General features: G+C 36.4%; 1 protein-coding gene across 2 annotated transcripts in view; it reads right to left on the bottom strand.

Annotated features, from left to right (window-relative positions):
* The window catches only part of MSR1 (macrophage scavenger receptor 1), a 58,627-nt gene extending 40,832 nt beyond the window's left edge, over window positions 1–17,795 (bottom strand). The window contains exons 1-4 of one of the 2 annotated variants that reach the window (XM_081128140.1): window positions 17,673–17,795; window positions 9,947–10,053; window positions 7,239–7,352; window positions 1,374–1,786 (exon numbers count right to left, since the gene is read on the bottom strand). In XM_081128140.1, coding sequence (XP_080984266.1) covers window positions 1,374–1,786; window positions 7,239–7,352; window positions 9,947–10,053; window positions 17,673–17,776 — 738 coding nt within the window. In that variant the 5' untranslated portion in view covers window positions 17,777–17,795. The remainder of the gene's footprint in view (window positions 1–1,373; window positions 1,787–7,238; window positions 7,353–9,946; window positions 10,054–17,672) is intronic. The other variant, XM_081128141.1, reaches the window with a different exon arrangement.
* Window positions 17,796–19,689: the final 1,894 nt, after the last annotated feature.

The following is a 19,689-nucleotide window of genomic DNA, read 5'->3' as shown; positions in this document are numbered from 1 at the left end:
AAACATGTAGGATATTCCTTATTGACCTGTTTAGTCTACTCTCTAGTTAATAATTTAGTTGGTTTTCATCTGGGGTTATAACTTTAGAGGCTTCTCTTGGCTTCCTAATTAGTCTTTGCTTTGCTCATTAATTAAGAATGGGTCTATCAAGCAAAATCTACTACAAAGATGCCAGATTTTTAAGCTAATGATGGAAATTTTATAGACTTCACATTAATTTTAATCTTAGGTCTTACATATTTTATAATACAAAGATTATTTTTTTCACCAGCAGCGAAGTTTTAGTCCTATGTTTATTTTTCATGGAAAAGAACAATTTTAATTACTCAACCAAAAAAGACAATTTTGAAATAAGTGACTTACTTCTTAATTTCTTTCTCATCAATACAAGTGACCCAGAGGGCTGACCACTGAATAGTCTAGAGGTAAAAACATTTTGACCCATGGGCCAAACTCTGTTTCTGTAAATAAAGATTTATTGGACCACAGCTATACTTATTTGTCTATGTATAGTTTATGGCTGCTTTTGCACTGCAATGGCAGAGTTGAGTAGCTATGACAGACGCCATGTGGTCCCAAAGCCAAATATTTATCTGACCCTTCAAAAAGAAACTTTTGCTGACAACTGATCTAGACTACATCTGGCTCTGTTGTCTTTTGTCTTCGGTCCTATTATGATAAGACGTTTCATACATTATTCACATTTTAATTCTTAAAAGTATATGTATATTTCCTTTTTAAAAAAATATGTTTTTGTTGATTTCAGAGAGAGGAAGGGAGAGGGAGAGATAGAAACATCAATGATGAGAGAGTCATTGATCGGTTGCCTCTTGCATGCCCCCTACTGGCGATCGAGCCCACGACCTGGGCATGTGCCCTGACCGGGAATCGAACCGTGACCTCCTGGCTCATAGTTCAACAATCACTGAGCCATGCTGGCCAGGCTACATATACTTTCTGGGAGTGACAAAGTAACTATCTTAAAATGTAGATATTCTACATTACCCATGTAAGGGGTGATAATGAAAAAAATTGGGGGTCTGTTATAAAACATACAGAATGCCTACCTCCCCAGCTCTGCTAAGATAATCTGAAAATCCTAACTGGTTTAGGCAGTCTCAAGAGGTACTATCCAGGCTTTCTAATATTAAAATACCCTAAGAGAGCCCATAGCCAATGGAAAAGTATTTTCCTTTTTGCTTGGAATCTGAAAAAGGAACGAGGCGAATCTGTTTGTGACCTTCGGGTAAGATTCCCAGAGGACTCAGGTAGGTGGGCTGATGTTCCAGCAGGGTTTGCCGTGTTCCTGTGAGGAGATGGGACCTAAAAGAACCCAGGGTCAGCATGCGACCTTCCGATAGGAAAGCTCTTACCTCTTGATGTTTAAATGCATTCTCTTGGACCTTGCCATTCAGCGTTTCAATACTGAGCTGCAAAGCAAGCAACGTGGTGTTCAGACTTATTAATGACTGGGAGATGCCATCTACTTCGTTTTCATGTTCCTGGACTGAGGAAACCGTGGTATTCAGCTGGAAAAGCACATCATTAAATCTTTGGTCAGTCATCACGCTGAAATTTTGGAAATGCTCTGAATCTATGAGATTGGCTTGTGTATCCAAAATATACTGGATTCTCTTCTCCATGCTGCTCATGTTTTCCGTGACAACTTCTCGAAATTTTATATCATCTTCGCTGTCATTTCCTCTTCCCATGGGACTCTGCGGTGTATCGCTGGCATTCACCGAACCAGCTGCGCAGTTCTTCCTTTCCCACTTTAGGAGCTGAGCTGCATGTTTAAGCACAAAGAGGCAGAGTCACGGCCAGTCCCCTTAAATGCATACGCCATCCCATTCTGGGCCATTCCGTGCCAACGTTTTGGGTGCTATCCCAAATCAGGTATTTATTTTAAATAGAATGTCTGAACCACAGTAGGCACACTCATGAGAGGGTGGCAGTTGCCCCTTCCCACTTCACTTCAGGATTTATTCCAGGATCGAGCTTCTTTCTGAGTTGCTGCTAGGAAGCCTTCCTGGGCCACGGCATCGGGCTTTCCCAGGAAGAGAGATTCCACAGCTTACAAAGTGCAGTGGGCCCTATTCCTCGGCTCCACCGGTAAGATAAAAGGAGATCAGAGAGTATCTGAATTAGCGTGTTGAATATCTTAGTCATTACCAAGATGAATGACGATGGTGATGACAAATATGCAGTAAAAGTAGAAGTATTAGTGTTATCGGCCGCGTGACTAAATGGTTGGTTAGTCTTCCTCATGCTCTCGTTAAGCTGACAGAGGACTGTCGTTTTCAGTTCACACAGGCCTGATTTATAGTGGGTGGGGCAGAGAATTGGGCAAATAATAGTCTGACTTTGAAAAAGCATTATTTTTATAAGATTCCTCTTTGCTTACTATGAAATATATATTCATAGCAGAAAGTTTATAAAAGATGAGTAATAAAGAGAAGTAATGGACCATTAATTTCTTCTTCCCAAGCTAAATGCTAACATTTTGATGAACGTGTACGAAATCTGGCTCTCTGTTTTCACTATCATGTTATTATTACAAAAGCAAGATTATATTTTATATGCAACCTGAAAACTACTTTTAATTTAATACTATATCATAAAGACTTTTGAGTATTACTTAGAATGGTTTTACAAAAACAATTCTAATAACTTCATTGTATTCTATATATGGGCCTACCAGATTTACTTAACAAACCCCCTACATTAGTTTGTTTCTCTTCTCACTAATATATTCAATGTTTTGAGAAACAATCTTGTGAGTAATTATTACTTGAAGAAAGAAATCCTATTACATGATATTTTGAGGACACACAGAGCTGCTGATGTGTATTTCCAAACAGACATATATTCTCTAAACAAGCTAATTATCCTTCTGAAAGGATCTAGAGCAATGTGTTTACAGTTTTAAAAATGAAAAGCATAAACATTAACTTTTTAGATAAATCAATACATAATTATGCACAATAAAGAAAACAATAAACACTATTTTACCACTAACTAGTAATGGTTGAAATTTTGTTGTCTTTCCATGTCTCTCTCTATGTTTATCTCTAACATTTATAGCTTTTATCTACATTTATGTCCCTTACTTATATTAGTTTGAATGTATAAGATTTTCTATATTTGACTATTATTACGCAATAAAAAGAATAACTTCACATAGTTTAAAAGTATATCTCCATGATCAGCTATATCTGATCTGTCAGTTTCCTGAGTAAAAATTACGTAGCAATTGTACCAGCTTTACAGGTTTTTGAGGATTCAGCGAGATAACACATGAAAAACACTTAATTTCCACCCTTAGCTCAGGGTACCTGGTACATAAATAGACCATGGTGTTTTCACAGGGCCCAGCTGCCTGATTCTGAGTCTGCCTCTCCTCCTCATTGTTAACTCGGTTACTCTGGGCGAGTTGCTTATCTCCTCCTTGCTCAGGTTCCCTCCAAGACCTAGAAATAGTAACCATCTCAACAGTGGTGCTGAGGATGCGTGAGGTAAGGCATGTGAACCCCACGGCACACAGATGGCACGTGTGAAAACTCGATTCAAATTTAGGTGCTTTGTCCATGAGAGATGTTATCTTAGTTGTTACAGAGAAAACCTGTTTTACCACCTTGACTTAAAGACGCCATTGATGATGGTTGCTATTGTAGACATCATTATATTAAGAATTAAACTATATATGCAATTAAATCCCAATTTTATAAAACACATTCTATCACAGTTTCCTAGTAACATTCTCCTTAAAATTAGCTTCATTGAATTGATAATACATGTGTGACCACATTTTGGTATGATCCACAACAGAGGCCATTTCAAATGTGCATAATTTTATACTTCTTAATTTATCAAGCAATTGGACGAAAAAGTATAAGTATATTTTTTAGTAAGATCTTATCCCATTTATTAAATGAAGTGTGGGAGCAAGTTTTGAATTGACAGCCTCATATGCATTCATCAAGTCCATGATTTATTTATTAAGCACAGACTAAGTATAAAGCAGTGTTTGAACAACTCTGGCAATAAGATCAACTGAAACTCAAAGCTGCCCCTTACATTTTTTCCTTTTATGGTGATTATTGCTTTTCCTAGTTAGCAGGTAAGAATCCAGGTGCTGGATTAGAGCTGCCTGGGTTAGCGATTCTTGCTCTTCCCTTAATAAAGTGTGACCTTGGGCAAGTTGATCTGCCAATGCTTCTATTTCACTTCTGAATAAATGGGATGCTAGTAGCCAGTGTTTAAATAATTAAATGAGCTAATATATGTAACATGCTTAGAATACTTCCTGGCACACAATAAGCATCTGGTAAGTTTCAGCTTTTTTGTTATTGTTAATATTTTGGATTCACTCTCTGTGGTTTACACATCTGTATGCGCAACACTGACAACTAGGGGCAATTAATGTGTGATATAAAAAATTGGGAGGTTCGGTATTGCGAGGGGTAGAGTAATCTCTGTGCTTGATTTTACTAGGCATATGGATCTAATTGTTCAACCATATAATTTTACTTATACTGGAAACAATTTCTACTTTATATGAGTAAAGCAACTCTTGCTCACAGTATAGAGACCTGATTTAACAAAATATCATATGACCAAGGGTTTTTGTTTGATATCAAGTTTAATAAGAATTGACAATAAAGGTTGCATTTTGCTTATAGATTTCAAAACAAAAAAGTGCTTACTTTCCCAAATTCTAAATGAAAACTAATTTGATCCCTACTTTCTTTAAAAATGTTTAACTCTGTATCAAAAATCCAGGTAAAGAACACCAGAGTTTCTATTTTCAAATCTTCATTTCTTTCACTATCATTGGAGAGATGGCATTTTTTGATTTTTCTATTTCACATTTGAAAGGAGAAAAGCTTTAACCGCTTGTGCAAAGGCCTAGGGAGAGAGTTATATTTGATTCTACAGATCACATTTACTCTTTCATGTTGGTAATATCTTCTCCTACCAAAAATCTATATTATTTCGAGCTAAAGAATCTTCAGTATTTCAGCAACAATTTATATATGTTAATACTAAATTATGTTTTATTGTCCAGAGACACTATTATGTTGTTATACTATGCCAGCAATCCAGTAGCTTCTTTAAGAAAAGATAGCATATGGAGTAGATTTTGAAATTAAGAAATATCTTTCCATGAATATAACACTCCAAATTTAAGTAGAGTTTTTATGTACAACATTTTACTTCACCCACCAATTCATATTTGCCAAAACAAAGGGATTACTATCATTTTAGGCATATGTTTTGTCTATAATTGTAATATTATGATATCAAGTAAAGATATGTATTGCATTTTAGTTCCTTTTTTGGCAACTATTTTGATCTACAACTTAATTAAAGTTGTAAATGGACTGTCAATTGTTTATTCTTCAAGTGTGATGGACACGGCAAGATCTATTCCAAATTCTGGTGAATTTGGGTGCTAACATGAACTGATTTGATTCGAACATTTTTAACTTCTTGTCAATCTTAATAGGTACTGTTGTAGTTTTAAATAAACAAAACTACTTCAGATCAATCATTGTCAACCCTAAAACAAATGTGTTGACTTGAGGGTATTTTCTAATAGCCCAGAGATTCTGAACTTGGTTAGAACTCTGAATTCTTTACAGACTTCAGTCCACATTCTGCACGGGCCTTTTAGAAAGTAGTTGCACTCTGCAGACCATGGTTTGTATAAAGACGATGAAATTACCCAAATTATACCTGGCAGATAGCTAATAACACCAAACAATAAAACATCTTTCATCTATGTCTTTCAAACTACAGATAAGCATGTACACAAACAACACACAGATAACCTCAGTTCATCAGGAAGTTAGTTTCATAACAGTTACATTAGGTTCTTTTATTTAGATGGCTCTGGTTGGTTTGATTGATTGGTTTAGTTTACTGTGGTTGGTGTTTGTTTTTTAGTTTGTTTTTAATAGCCAAAATAGGAAAATATTTTTCTGGCTAAATATTCTTCTGGCTAAAATTACAGCAACTCTGTTTTTGTTTTTGTTTTTTATTGGTCAACCATATTTTATGCTAAAAATCCAATTACACCAGGAGATAGTAGACCATAGAGGTTAGGAGTCAAGTGTGGTGGGTGAACAGTCTCGATTTCCTTTTGTGAGTAATGGGAATGAGTATATGTCTGCTCAGGGGTAAATGGAAAGGTGTATTTAGATAACCCATGGAGAACGTGTAGCCCAGTGCCTAAGCATAGTAAGTGCTCAAAAATGATAGCTACTGTTACAATTGTTGTTGTTGTTTTATTATCATTTCTTTCTTAGCACAATTTTGGCTCTGTCTTGGAATATTCCTTTAGATTGCCTGTTAGCGGAGGAGATTTGGCCTTATATTTAGGAGCATTTTCCTGTTAAGCTGGTTAGTATGCATCTAAAAATGTATCTTACTCCCAGCTGGTCTCTTAATAGAGCATGTGTCCAGACGTTTTGCCAGTCATAGAGAAAGGAGAGCTATAAGGTATGTAAACTCAAACGACAATCACATATATTAAAAATACTACTGAGGGTAATAATACTTACAGATTTAACTGAGTTATATGCAAGCCACCCTTATGGAAACCCTCAGATACATCCCCAATTCAAGTCAGGCTTTCCAAAGAACTATGTACCTGCAAAACATTATGTGGAACCCAAGTAGAGAGTTCTAATTTTTAGAGATGTTTTAAATAATGGCCCTATGAAACATGAGGCCATATAAACTGTAAAGATATTACTGAAGTGTAGGCCATTATTTAATTCTTGAAGACTTACAGGAATATTTCTTTTTTGCTCTTAATACCAGAAGAACTTGACCTGAACAACTGGCTTGTTTTCACATTTTAGGCATTATTAATGTAAATTACCATGTTAATGTTTTCACTTAGGCAACCAGAATACTTACCATGAAATTTGTGACTCACCACAAGACATCTATAGGATTTCAGAGGATAATATATTTTTGAAATGGGCTAATCCTTTCCATAGTTATATTTTTGCCTTAATCTTTCATTTTCTATTCTATTTCATTTTTTCTATTCTTTTACTTAATGACTGAAGAATCTATTTTTCATTTAATACATTTAAGGAACACTTTGTGATACCAAGTTTACCTTATGAATCTCCCATATACAAAAGACTGAATGCTTCTTTCTGCTTCTACAGTAACAAGTTCACATGATGAGCTGTGGGTGTTGGAACTCTAGGATACTGTACCTGCCACGACCCCAAGGATGGGGATGAGTATTATAAACACAAGGAGATAAAGAACAACCAGCGCAGCTTTGAAGGACTTCAGTTTCTCTTCAAGGGCAGGGCCATTTTTAGAATCTAAAAAACAAAAGCCCAAACTACTGTTAGAAAACTTAATCTTCTTACTTAGCTAAAATTTTTGTAATCTGCAATTATATTGTTATACCAAGCCTATTGAAATAAAAACGAAAAATAGGTCTTTGTTTGTTCGGTAGGAAGCAAAAGGGACAATCACAGACTAAGCCCATAGGCATCACTATGGACATTTCAGTTACGTATCCACTAACTAAGCACCCATGAAAGTGGTTATCATCTACAGGTTGTGCTTGTCTCATTTGGGGGAATTAATTATTATTATTTTTAAAAATATCTTTATTGATTTCAGAGAGAGGAAGGGAGAGGGGCAGAGATAGAAACACCAATGATGAGAGAGTCATTGATCGGCTGCCTCCTGCACGCCCCCTGCTGGGGATCAAGCTCGAAACCCGGGCATGTGCCCTGACCGAGAATCAAACCGCAATCTCCTGGATCCTACGTCAATGCTCAGCCGCTGAGCCACACCCGGCGGATTGGGGGAATTAAATTTAATATCCACACCAATATATGCAAACAATTTTCTTCTTCTGTTTCATATGGGAATATATTCTGGGTGAAAATAAAATCCCTCAAGTAACTATGTAATTATGATTTTTTTCTTATTTTAAGACAGATAAAAGAAACATTTATTTTCTATGATGATTGTACTTTTTTTTTACAATTTCATCTCTATAACTTTGTATTTGAATACTTCTTATGATTTGAATAAAATGTAAAATAAGAAATAAACAAAATTGTTCACATTTTGACTAAGTTTGGAATGGATCAGTGAAGTCCATCTTCTGGCTAGATCAGAACATATGAACATTTTAGTATTATGCATTTATAATAAACAGTGATCACATAATAGAGGCTAATTGCAGAAAGGCTAACAATATGGAGGGAATCTTAGTAGAAGAAGAAGAGTGAATAAAGCATTTATTAAAATATTTTTCCTATGGCCATTGTTCTCATTACTCTTTTTTTTTTTTTTTTTAAGTAAATTTTGTTTTCCTGTTGTAAAGTCCCAAAATTAAAAACAAAAGTTCAGACATTGCTCAATAATGTTCTATGAGGAAATGAAAGGAAAAGGAGAGCCTTTTTTTTTTTGAGAAGTAAAGAGAAGAAAAAGAAAACAAAGGAATAAAAAAGGAAAGATCTAAGGAAAAAGAGAAAGAACCACCCACCATACGAGCAGGATGGGCTATTCCACCTGCCAGTCTGACTGAGCCTGAAGCCCAGGAGTCATCTTCTCCTCTATCTCCAATTTTGTAAAAATGTATCTTTATTGTTTTAAGTATTACAGATGTGTCCCTATTTTCCCCATTGGCCCCCCGGCACCCCACACCCATTTACAATCACAAATTATCTGTATATTGCCTTTTAAAAGCTCTCAGAGATGCCTTTGCTTTGTTTGGTTTTGTTTTTTGCCTTTCTTTGTTCCCAGTGACTCTGTTCTCCTTCCTCAATCTCAACATCTCCACCTTTAAAAGCTTCTCTTATTATCTGTTCTCCTTGTCTCAGTGGTGCCATGGCCTCCGGTCTATTGTTAACACCGCATACGAGATCCATCAGGCCTTGGAGCTGTGGTCTGTATTTCGGGTTTTTCTTTGTAAGAACTCCTACAAGATCCTGTACTTTGCATTTGCTGCTTCCTCTGACTGAAATATCTCCGTGGCTCCTTCCCTCCCTGCCTCATCCCTTGGTAAAATGTACTTAAGGCTTAGCAGGAGGAAAGCATCTCCGTGTTCACACTGTAAGTGGACCTATCCAGACACAGTCAAATACTACTGCTTTTGAGGTCTTCTGGTAACCTGTACAAACATCTTTTTCAGTCCTGTTATGTATTGAATTGTTTCTCAAAATATTGTTGAAAACTTAACACTGGGTATCTGTGAATGTGAACTTATTTGGAAATAAAGTCTTGGAGATATAATCAAGTTAAAATGAGGTCAAATTGGTTTGGAGTGAGGCCTTAATCCAATGACTGATATCTTTAGCATAAGAGGGCATGGAGACACCAGGGGAGAAGACCATGTGGAGATAGAGGCAGAGGTTGGAGTGATACAGTTACAAAGGGGCGGTGCTAAGGATTACCAGGAGCCACTAGAAGCTAAAAAGAGGCAACAACTGATTCTTAGCCTAGAACCTTCAAAGGGAGGATGGCCTTGAGGAGACCTTGACTTTGACTTCTGGCCTCTGGAAGTGTGAGAAATAAATGTCTATTTTAAGCCACCCACTTTGTGGTAATTTGTTACAGCAGCCATAGGAAACTAATACAAATACCCACCACCCATGATTTTCAAATACCAATTCATGGTGCTAGAATCACAGTCATCTTCAGGACCTAGCCCAATGGCTGGGAAATCAGACAACTCAATCAATAGTATGGATTAATTTAATCTATTATAATGTTTCCTTTCTTCAATTTAAGCTTATTTTGTATTCTCTCTCAAGAGAGGGAAAAAACTATTTATCCAATAAGTATTATTTTAATATTCATACACATGTAAGGTAAGTCTCAAGACTGTAATTTTATGTAGTGTCAATTACTCTAAGGACCACCTCGCTGGGCATCCCACCCTTCTTCTACTTACTCAGAGGCAACAAAGCTGTCATTGATCGAGCATCAAACTTCACAGATTCTGAACAGTTATCGGTGTCCTCCTGTTGATCGAGAAAGCTATCCCACTTGGCCATACTTCTATCAAACACATGGGAAAATATATTAATTACACATAAAATGGCTAGGACCCTTTGGCATAATGTTTCCAACTGAATTTTATAATTAAAATTCAATGTGAGCTAGAAAATATAATTAAGTTTACATATCTACCATACATATCAATATAGTATACCTACCCATAAGTTTTCATTGTAACAGTAAAAGACAGACTTACATAGAGCAGGTGTTTGTTTTTTGAGAGTGAGACGTAGCTTTTCTTTCTTAGCTAAAAAAGTATTATTCCAAGTGACAGAAAACAACTGTTTAGTTGAAAAAAACAATTTCCCTTAGAACAAAATAGTTGTGCAAAATTTGAAGTAAATATTTCCTGTGACCCTTTATCAGAGCTTTGTGAGTCAGTGTTTCTTTGCCAAAGCATCTGTTTATCACTTTGGAAAGATCATATCTATTCACTAGATTAGGAGTCACAGGAAAAACTGTTTCTTTTTTTCTTTTCTTACTTGTATATTTATTTATTTTCCAGGACTCCTGATTATACAGAGGCAGATCACAAATATGTCCTTGTACCTTCTTAAGCACAATCCATATTCTATGATACAATCTATGTCTATGTGTCCTTAAGATGCTTCAGAATCCTTTCAAGTCTTGATTAAACATGGATTGATGGATCCTACCCTCAGAGCTTCCAATGTTTGGGTTGAGGGAGTCAAGAATTTGCAATTCCAACAGGTTCTCTAGTAATGCTGCAGCTTGCAATCTGAGGACCACATTTCCCATGAAAAGAAATTACAAGACTTTTTCGTGGAAACAGTTCAGCTCATTGGATTGATAAATTTAGAATAACGCCAACACTTTCTGATCATTTCTTATTTCCTTTAATGCTGAGTTATGGTTTTAGCACAGCCAAAGTTTAATTGAGGGCACTGGCAGCTGCGGGACACCGAATTCATACCCAGTCCAGGAAATGAAGGACAATCATTCACACGCAACCATTCACCCTGCTTGGGGGTGAAGTATTGACAAGTAAGGATATGACTCAATACTACCAAGAAGATTCTTTATATCTCAGTTTGCAATAACAATCTTTGTTCATGCATCATTCTGTGACCTGACCAAGGAGTGTGTTCTTAAATTATTTGGCCCTGTGGAGGAAGAAAGTGGAGAAGGGAGGTATAGGTCCTACACCCTCTTTTCTTAGGCAGAGGCAAAGTAAAAGAAATAAATAATTATCAGGGAAATTGATCATTATAGGAAATCAACTTGGACAATTCAGATCCAGACTCCCCTAACATTTATCTCTTTTTAATTCACTCTATTATTTAAACTGGATAACAGTTTCACTTGCCAAGCGAAACAAATGAACAAACAAATAATTTTAAAAACTGAGAAAAACAATAAAGCTGAGCTAAGTTAATATATAAAACTATGGTTCAAAGCAATGAGGGACTATGTGGTAAGGCTTTTTCACTTTGAACTTAGTTTCTAAAAGATGAGCTCACAAAGTATGTATTTAGATACACCTGCTATGTATCTAGAAACCCTTTTTTTCACAGGCTGCTTACTGGCGCTTCTCAATGTGTTTGACTCTGGCTTTGGTTTTAATATTTGAGTTATCATGACTCCATTTTCACTTAAATACAAAGTAATCATCTCATATTACTCAATCTCCTAATAGGAATATTGTTATAAAAAAAGATGAAACCTTTTGAATCTGATAAATATCTCTAGAATGAGAGTTACATAAGAGGAGGGACCATGTCTTATTTTGTTAAATATTTATTACCAGAGCCTAAAGGGACATGGAACATAAAATATACCTAATAAATATTTGTTGAAGGAATAATGTGATTTTTGTTTTGTCAGGTTTTAGTCTCGTATATTAGTTTTGTCTTGTCTTTATTTTTTAAACGAGATGGATGTTTGGGACTGAATTGGTTATGGCCTTAATTCAGATTTTTTTCCTATTATTATTATTATTTATTATTATTATTTGTATAGCTTATTATTTTTATAGCTTCCTTGAACATGAACCAAATGTTAGGGCTGGGTGACTGTGTTACACTGTTTAGACACTGCCACTCACTCTAGCCTGTTCCTAATCAGCATTATTTTCCTTTGGTCAGGTCCAACTGGCATTTAGCTATCGCCACATCCCATTGTAGCTCTCAAGAGAACATTACTAGCATTTTGGTTGGAACAATTCTTTTTTTGCAAAGAACTGTCTTAGTTTTATTTTAAAAAGAAAAATCATAGCAAATCCAGGATGAGACTACAGTGATCTAATCTTGGCCTCAATAAGTCAAAATGAATGTTATTTTTTATCCATATACTTGCTCAGAAGCTCCACATGTACGTTTCAATAAATTTGCAATTTAGAACCCATAGGGCCTCCTTGGCTTAAAGGACTTTTCTTGAGAGAAAGAAAGAATTCCACTTTTTACTTTTTTTTTTTTTTTTTTAGGTGGATCTAGAATGCTAGATGCTGCATCATTAAAAAATAGATGGTAAGTATTGGGATATTTTTCAATCAATAACTTTAAGATGGAAATACCTATTCCTTCATGTAGACCAGTCCAACAAATTCCTATTATGTACCATTACCTCACATACTGTGTAAGTCATTAGACTGCTAAGATCAACAGAATACTGTCAAGCACCAAAGACCTTATGCACTGATATAAAAGGCTAACGCCCTATTTCTGATCCAGCTCAGAATCATTTTTTGAAATAATACAAATAGCTACAATGGTGTGTTTTCCATATCAGCCTAATTTTTGTTTTTTTCCAGGTTTTTTAGTGTTGGCATATCATCTATTTATTTCATCTGTTTATTATAGTCATTTATTTATATTTTTTGTGCATTGAGATACACATGGTACAGTCGGGTATAAAGGTAAATAGAGATGCGAGGCGAGCATAGTCACATGAACTAGAGGCCAGAGCTTTATTCTAGTTCACTGTCACCCACTAGGCCCATATCTAATTGCACGGCAGCTCCTGACTTCCTCAGAGCCATTCCTTGCACTCTATGCCAATTTTTTACATTTTAGCTCATTTTTCTCTACCCCAGCTACACACCTTGGGTAGTAGTGATGGAGCCGACAGTGAAAGGGGAGAATCCAAGAAGTATTTAAAAAGAAAAGGAAATGAAAAGAATTGACAAAAAGGCATCAGAATATAACACTTTAACAAAGACTAGGAGAAAAAAATCAAGCAAAATATTTTTCAGGAAAAACATATGGAGAACATAAACTTGAGAACAAACAAATTTAATGGGCACATAAAGGAAGAAGAATCAGTATTAAAGGTAAGGAAGAACCTTTGACGCTGTGGTAGAACAAGTCAGGGTCATGGAATAGGACCAAGAATTGCAAGGCATACAACGACTTCATTAACCTGCTACGTGGCATTTGAGCTGTTTGGCTTTTATGGTAGAGAGTGAAGCAGATTCTTGAGAGGTCAAGAAACAGTCAATGCACAAAAATGATAGGCCTTGAGCGTTTGCCAGAAGTCTGGTCCTGCTCATGCTTTTCTATTGAGAAGAGATACTGAAGCCATCTCCCAACTTATTAACACTGGATTGTGCCAGCTCTCGGTTCTTGTCCTCTCTCTGGTATCATTCATTCCCTTGGTGTTCTCACTAGCCTTGTTGCTTTAAATACAAACTATAAGGCTGGTTGATGACTCTTACATCGATGCCCATGGCCCAGGCCTCTCCTCTTAACTCCAGACCTGTACATGCAACTGCCTAACAACATCACCACTTGGATTTCTTTATGGCCCAAACCTAGGGGTCTTCCTTGTCTCATACTCCACACCCAATCGATTGTCACCTTCCCTACTGCCATCGTGGCTGGAGTCCCATCATCTTTCCCAACCGGTCTCTCAGCATCACTGTTCCTCTTTCCATTTTATTTACTTGTTTATTCTCCACACTACCTCTAGAGTGTTCCTCTCCCAGAGCAAGTCAGATCATGTCACCCCACTGTCCAAAACCTGCAAACACCTCCCCATCTCACTCAGGTCTTGATGAGAACCTCACTCTCTTAGATAGACTGACATTTCTGGAGCTTTGGATATAAAATTGCAACATACCTCTTTCACTTCCTCAAGTCCTTCCTGACTTAATTGTGTGTTTTTTCCAAAAAATTTATCACTATCTAACTTAAAATACTTTTTGCCTCTTCATCACGTCTACTGTCTGTCTCTTTTCACCCAAGTTAGATCCATGATTCAGGAGTTTTTATCTCTTTGGTTCAATGACCAGAAAGTTCCTGGCACTTGGTAGGTTCCCATTAGAGACATAAATACATTATACGAAATTTCATAAGTCAATGAAAGAATGTTTTTTTTGCAGGATGACTAGGTTTCATACACAGGGTTACACCTCAAGGAAAGTTTGTGTGTGAAAATGTCAAAAGTTCTTCTTTTATACACGAAAGTAAAAAGGTTTTCTCTGAATTGTGTGTAAATAGGAAACTGACACAAAAGATTTCACCCTCAAAGTTCCCATTTCCCCTCAAAGGCATTCCTTAGGCTTCCTTAGATTACTTCAGTTCTTTGCTTGCATTATTACCATAATTTTTAAATACTTTTAAAGAACATACACATATGACGTTTTGTCAGCATCCAGTAAACAAGTTACACAGTTCAAAGGTGCCTTCAGATGTCATTTCCAAGGTTAAGAGAAAAAGTAATGTGCCCTAAAGTCACAATTCCAAGGGAACGGCAAGGCGCTGACAAAGGCCAGAGGGGTGTCCCGAGCCCGTTACCCTGCCGGGCTCCCGTGAGAAGTGAAACTCCCATCTCTGCCGTATCAGCTTTTACCCGAGTGGGTGGCGAGGTCAAGAAGCTGCAACAGGGAAACCATAGGAAAGGGTGTCCGCGTTAACTTGCTGGGAAACATGCCCTCTGTTTTTCCTGTCGCTCTTTTTATTTCAATTATAAAAACATCATAACAGCATTAGAGATAAACTGGGGGAGAGTTTCTGTCATCCTCTGCCCTAATATAAGAAAAAACCACTTTCATTCTTTTGCATGAAATTTGAGGTACATATCCATGTTACTTAGTTGAGTTACTTAGTATGATTTCCCTTAAAATCATATCCGGTATTTATACTTCAAATTATTTTTTAATTTAAAATTATGGGCTACACAACAACTCATCAAATAGATGAATCTTATTATTATAGCCATTTTTCTATAATGTAATAATTTTTTTTTTAATTTCCCCTTTTCTTTGGAGGACAATATTTACTAATAGAGATAACATAAATATTTTCATAGTGTATCTGTCTTCTTTCGAAAGGATACTTTAGGATAATTCACCATACGTTGAACTACCAGTTAGCAGAAAAACTATCTGAAACTTCTTGGTATCTACTGCCTAACTGCTCTTTATGAAGAGCATACAAACTTACAAAGATTACAGTCAAATGTGAGTGTGGCAGTTCTGAACCAAATTTACCACTACTCAGTAATAGTTATTTTAGAATCATTTTGATTTTGATAAGAGTTAATACTTCAAGGTGGCTTTTGTTTGCATTTCTGTTATTAGTCTAGAAGAGATATTTCCATGTAATTATTTATTTTTCTTCCTGGGTTTTACTTATTCATATCAATTGCTTATACATCATCAGGGGATCTTTATATAGACCTGAATAAACTCTTTATAAGCAATATGTATTTTATCCAGTCTCCCTTCTACGACTGTTCCCTATTCAGATTTGTCATCAAACTCTTAAGGTTAACTTTATCTTTAAGATTTGGGGTAAATAATAACTTAGTAAATTTTATTATTAAAAAAAAAAAAAACAACTTTGATTTTGCATGAACAGTTAAAAATTTGCATGAAATGAAAATAATTAACATATTTGTGAAGCCAACAGCTCTACACTTAAGAAAGGTGTCGCCCGGCCGGGCATGGCTCCGCGGTTGAGCGTCGACCTAGGATCCAGGCGATCAGGGTTCGATTCCTGGTCAGGGCCCATGCCCAGGTTGTGGGCTGCAGCCGATCGATGACTCTCTCATCATTGATGTTTCTATCTCTCTCTCTCCCTCTCCTTTCCTCTCTCTGAAATCAATAAAGATATATTTAAAAAAAAAAAAAAGAAAGGTGTCCATAAAAGGGTTATGAAATGGAAACAACTATGTTATGCTAGCGCTACGGATGCTCATCCTTGGTAGTGAGGGAGAAAGAACATCAATTTATGAATCTGAAGCCTAGGTTTCAATATTGGTTGTGACATTTCCGAACTATGTGACCTTTGGCAAATATTTAAATTTATTTTACTGATATATATATATACACATATATATGTAAAATATTATTACAATTTCAATTTAAAAAATTATGAGGATTTAAAATAATTTTTTATAAATTAGTACACGATCACCAATAAATGAACCATCTTTATTTATATTCCAATTCCCTTTTATTGGGACTTTTCTATTTAATCCTCACAGCAGCCCCAGGAGGTCTATAGCAATGCTCTTGCCATTTTACAATGCTAGAAAACCAAGACCTAGAAGGTTAAATAACTACTTAATGTAGAACTAAGGAGTGGGGAAGCTTGGATTTGTATGTACTTCCAGACAACCAGCTTCTAATTACTACATAAAACATTTATAATCTCACTTCTATAATCGTTTTATCGCTCTCCTCACAAGGCCAATGAGAACTCTAACCCCCATTTTATGCTGTATAAATCTTACCCATTCTTTAAGATGAATCTAAATTCTAACAAATCCATTAAGGTGTTTTTTTTATATAGTCCTTTCGTTCTTTGAAGTAATTTTGGCCTCTCCTATATTCCCATGGTAGTTATCTGTACACTTTCACACTAGTTAAGGTACTCAAATTCCATGTTTATATATTATACTTTATTATATTATATTATATTATATTATATTATATTATATTATATTATATTATTATATCATATCATATCATATATCATATCATATTATAATATTATATATTACATTACATTATTATATTATATTATTATATTATTTTTATTATGTTAAGTTGCTCAAGTTGTATATTTGCCTTAAATCATTAACTTCCTGAAGACAGCAACTGTATTTTATATTTTGACTCTGTATTTCCCTACATCTAGTCCAGTGAAGTGCAAATATAGATGCACAACCAATAGTTCTTATATGAGCACATAAAGGTAATAAAAGGTATTAAATTAAAGCCAAAAGTATAATGTGAAAATTAAGGAAATGTAACTAATTAAAATGTCTAATCATATTTTGAATAAATCCAATATTTTTCAATAAAATATACACAGTTATATGCTTAAAATTTCTTACCAGCTTAACCTACAAAGTACTTAGTATATTTCTTATATATCTATGTACACACACATATTTTTATTCATGGAAACCTAGCCATAATGTCCTTTTTTTTTTTAACATTGAAACAACCAAATCAAATTATTAGTGAGAGGATAAAAAAATTCTACCAGAAATCCTTTCTTTTGTGTATGTGCAGACACACACACACACATATATCTACACTATACACACGCACACACACATATATATGTCACATGTCACATACATACACCCAGACACAGAGTAGACACACAGAATTAATAGAAGCAATTTTGGAAAAACATTAAACTTACTTTACCGTTTGTCCTGAAGACAGCTGAACTGATTTACCCACTTCCCACTCTTTACAGTTGAAATGTAAAATCTTTATCACAAAGTATTGCAGCATCTGATACATGAAGAGAGGAAATGACACACTGAGTGTTGAAAATCTTTCTTAACAATGCATTTCAATCGTACTCTCACCAAAGCACAAGTTTGCAAAATCTAAATCTGTCTTCCCATCTAGAACATTGCGAGAGAAAAAGAGAAGTAACATGAGAAAGAAACAAGGGTTATTAAGCAGAGGAGGTCTCCCTTTTGTGACATGTGTGCTTCTCTAAGTTCCTGTTCTCCATTCTCTCCCGTTAGCCTCCACATCTTCCACTGATTCCCATCACACCTTCTTTCGTACTGTGAAAGTTTGAGGAAGAGTCCCATGTTTGAGTGGTTTGTTTTTCTTCATTTTTTCCCTTATGCCCCTTATCTCTCACTTCAAACACGAAACGCATGAGGAAAGGCTGCAGATACTTACGAAGTAAAAGTAATAATTAAGGCTGCTCACTGCAGCTCCGTCTATCTGATGTGGGCACTGTCTACGGGGCTCTTCTGAGCAGCTAAGCGGTTGGCGTGGAGGAAACGGGCCTTGGGCGTGGAGGCCGAGGAAAGAAATGTCCTTCACCGTCCCCCACCTTGTCAGAGTTCACACTTTCCAGCTCCTTGGTTTAATCACACTCAACAAGTTCCAGTGCGACAGGCATAAAAACCACACATTACATGAATGAGCTAATTTTTAGATCTAATTCTTCTGGGGGAAAGTGTTTAGTTTCTATTCCATAGGCACTTCTGGGTGCTGTAAACAGGGAGAGATCATATTTTCAACCGCAAATGGCCAAAATAACCTGGCCGGGCCCCTGCGCACCCCAGAACACTCCCTCTGGGAGGCAATGTGCCCGGGAGACAATGCACAACAGTGCACTGTGCTTGAGAGACAAGGGAACAGTACCGCACAGCCACTCTTTTTTTTTTCTTTAGAGCAGATCTTTTAATTGCTTCCTTTTTTATTGAATTTATTGAGATCACATTGGTTCCCCAAACCATACAGGTTTCAAGGGTACAACTCGATAAATCATCACCTGCACACTGCATGGTGCATCCAGGGCCCCAAGCAGAGTCTCTTTCCTTCTGCGTGTATCCCTCCTTTGTCTACCTCCACCTTCCCCCCACACGCCTTTGCCTCTGGCTATCGTCAGACTGTTGTTGTGTCTAGGTGCTGCGTGTATGTTTTTTGTTTGTTTGTTTTTAAATATATCATTATTGATTTCAGAGAGAGGAAAGGAGAGGGGGAGAGAGAGAGAGAAACATCAATGATGAGAGAGTCATTGAGTGGCTGCCTCCTGCACGCCCTCAACTAGGGATGGAGCCCGCCACCCGGGCATGTGCCCTGACCGGGAATTGAACCGTGATCTCCTGGATCCAAGGTCAATGCTCAACCACTGAGCCACGCCAGCCAGGTTGTATGTTTTTTGCTTAGTCCCTTCACCTTCTTTCATCCAGTCCTGCAATCCCCTTCCCCTCCAACAGCTATCAATTTGTTCCTCGTATCCATGCCTCTGTTTCTATATTTTTTTCAATCCCACGTGACATTTTAATGGTATAGTCTTTTAAAAAACACTTGATGAACTCCCATGCAACACAAGAGAAGTTTGCCTGTAGTTTCTCATTTACTTTTACAACAATTGTTTGAGATAGGAACTATTAGTGTCCTCGCTTGATTAATGAGGAAATTGAGGCTCAGAGTTTAAGTGGTTTGCCCTTTTAAACTGTTGGGCCAGAACTCCAATCCAAACAGTTGACTTCAAGTCCCATACACTTTCTTCTTCATTTATTTTAAATTAAATTTATTGGGGTGACATTGGCTAATCAAATTATATAGGTTTCAAATGAAAGGCTAATAGTGATAGTAACAGGGACACCGAAGTGAGCAGTGAGAGTTCTAGCCAAGTAGCTTTAAACAGGAAGCAGGTCACTGAGGTAGGTGGAGGCCGACCT

This window comes from Miniopterus schreibersii, assembly GCF_964146895.1.
Source record: "Miniopterus schreibersii genome assembly, chromosome: 2".
Classification (NCBI taxonomy): Eukaryota; Metazoa; Chordata; class Mammalia; order Chiroptera; family Miniopteridae; genus Miniopterus; species Miniopterus schreibersii.
The sequence above is the reverse complement of the archived record's forward strand: the minus strand, read 5'-3'. Positions and strand labels throughout refer to the sequence as shown.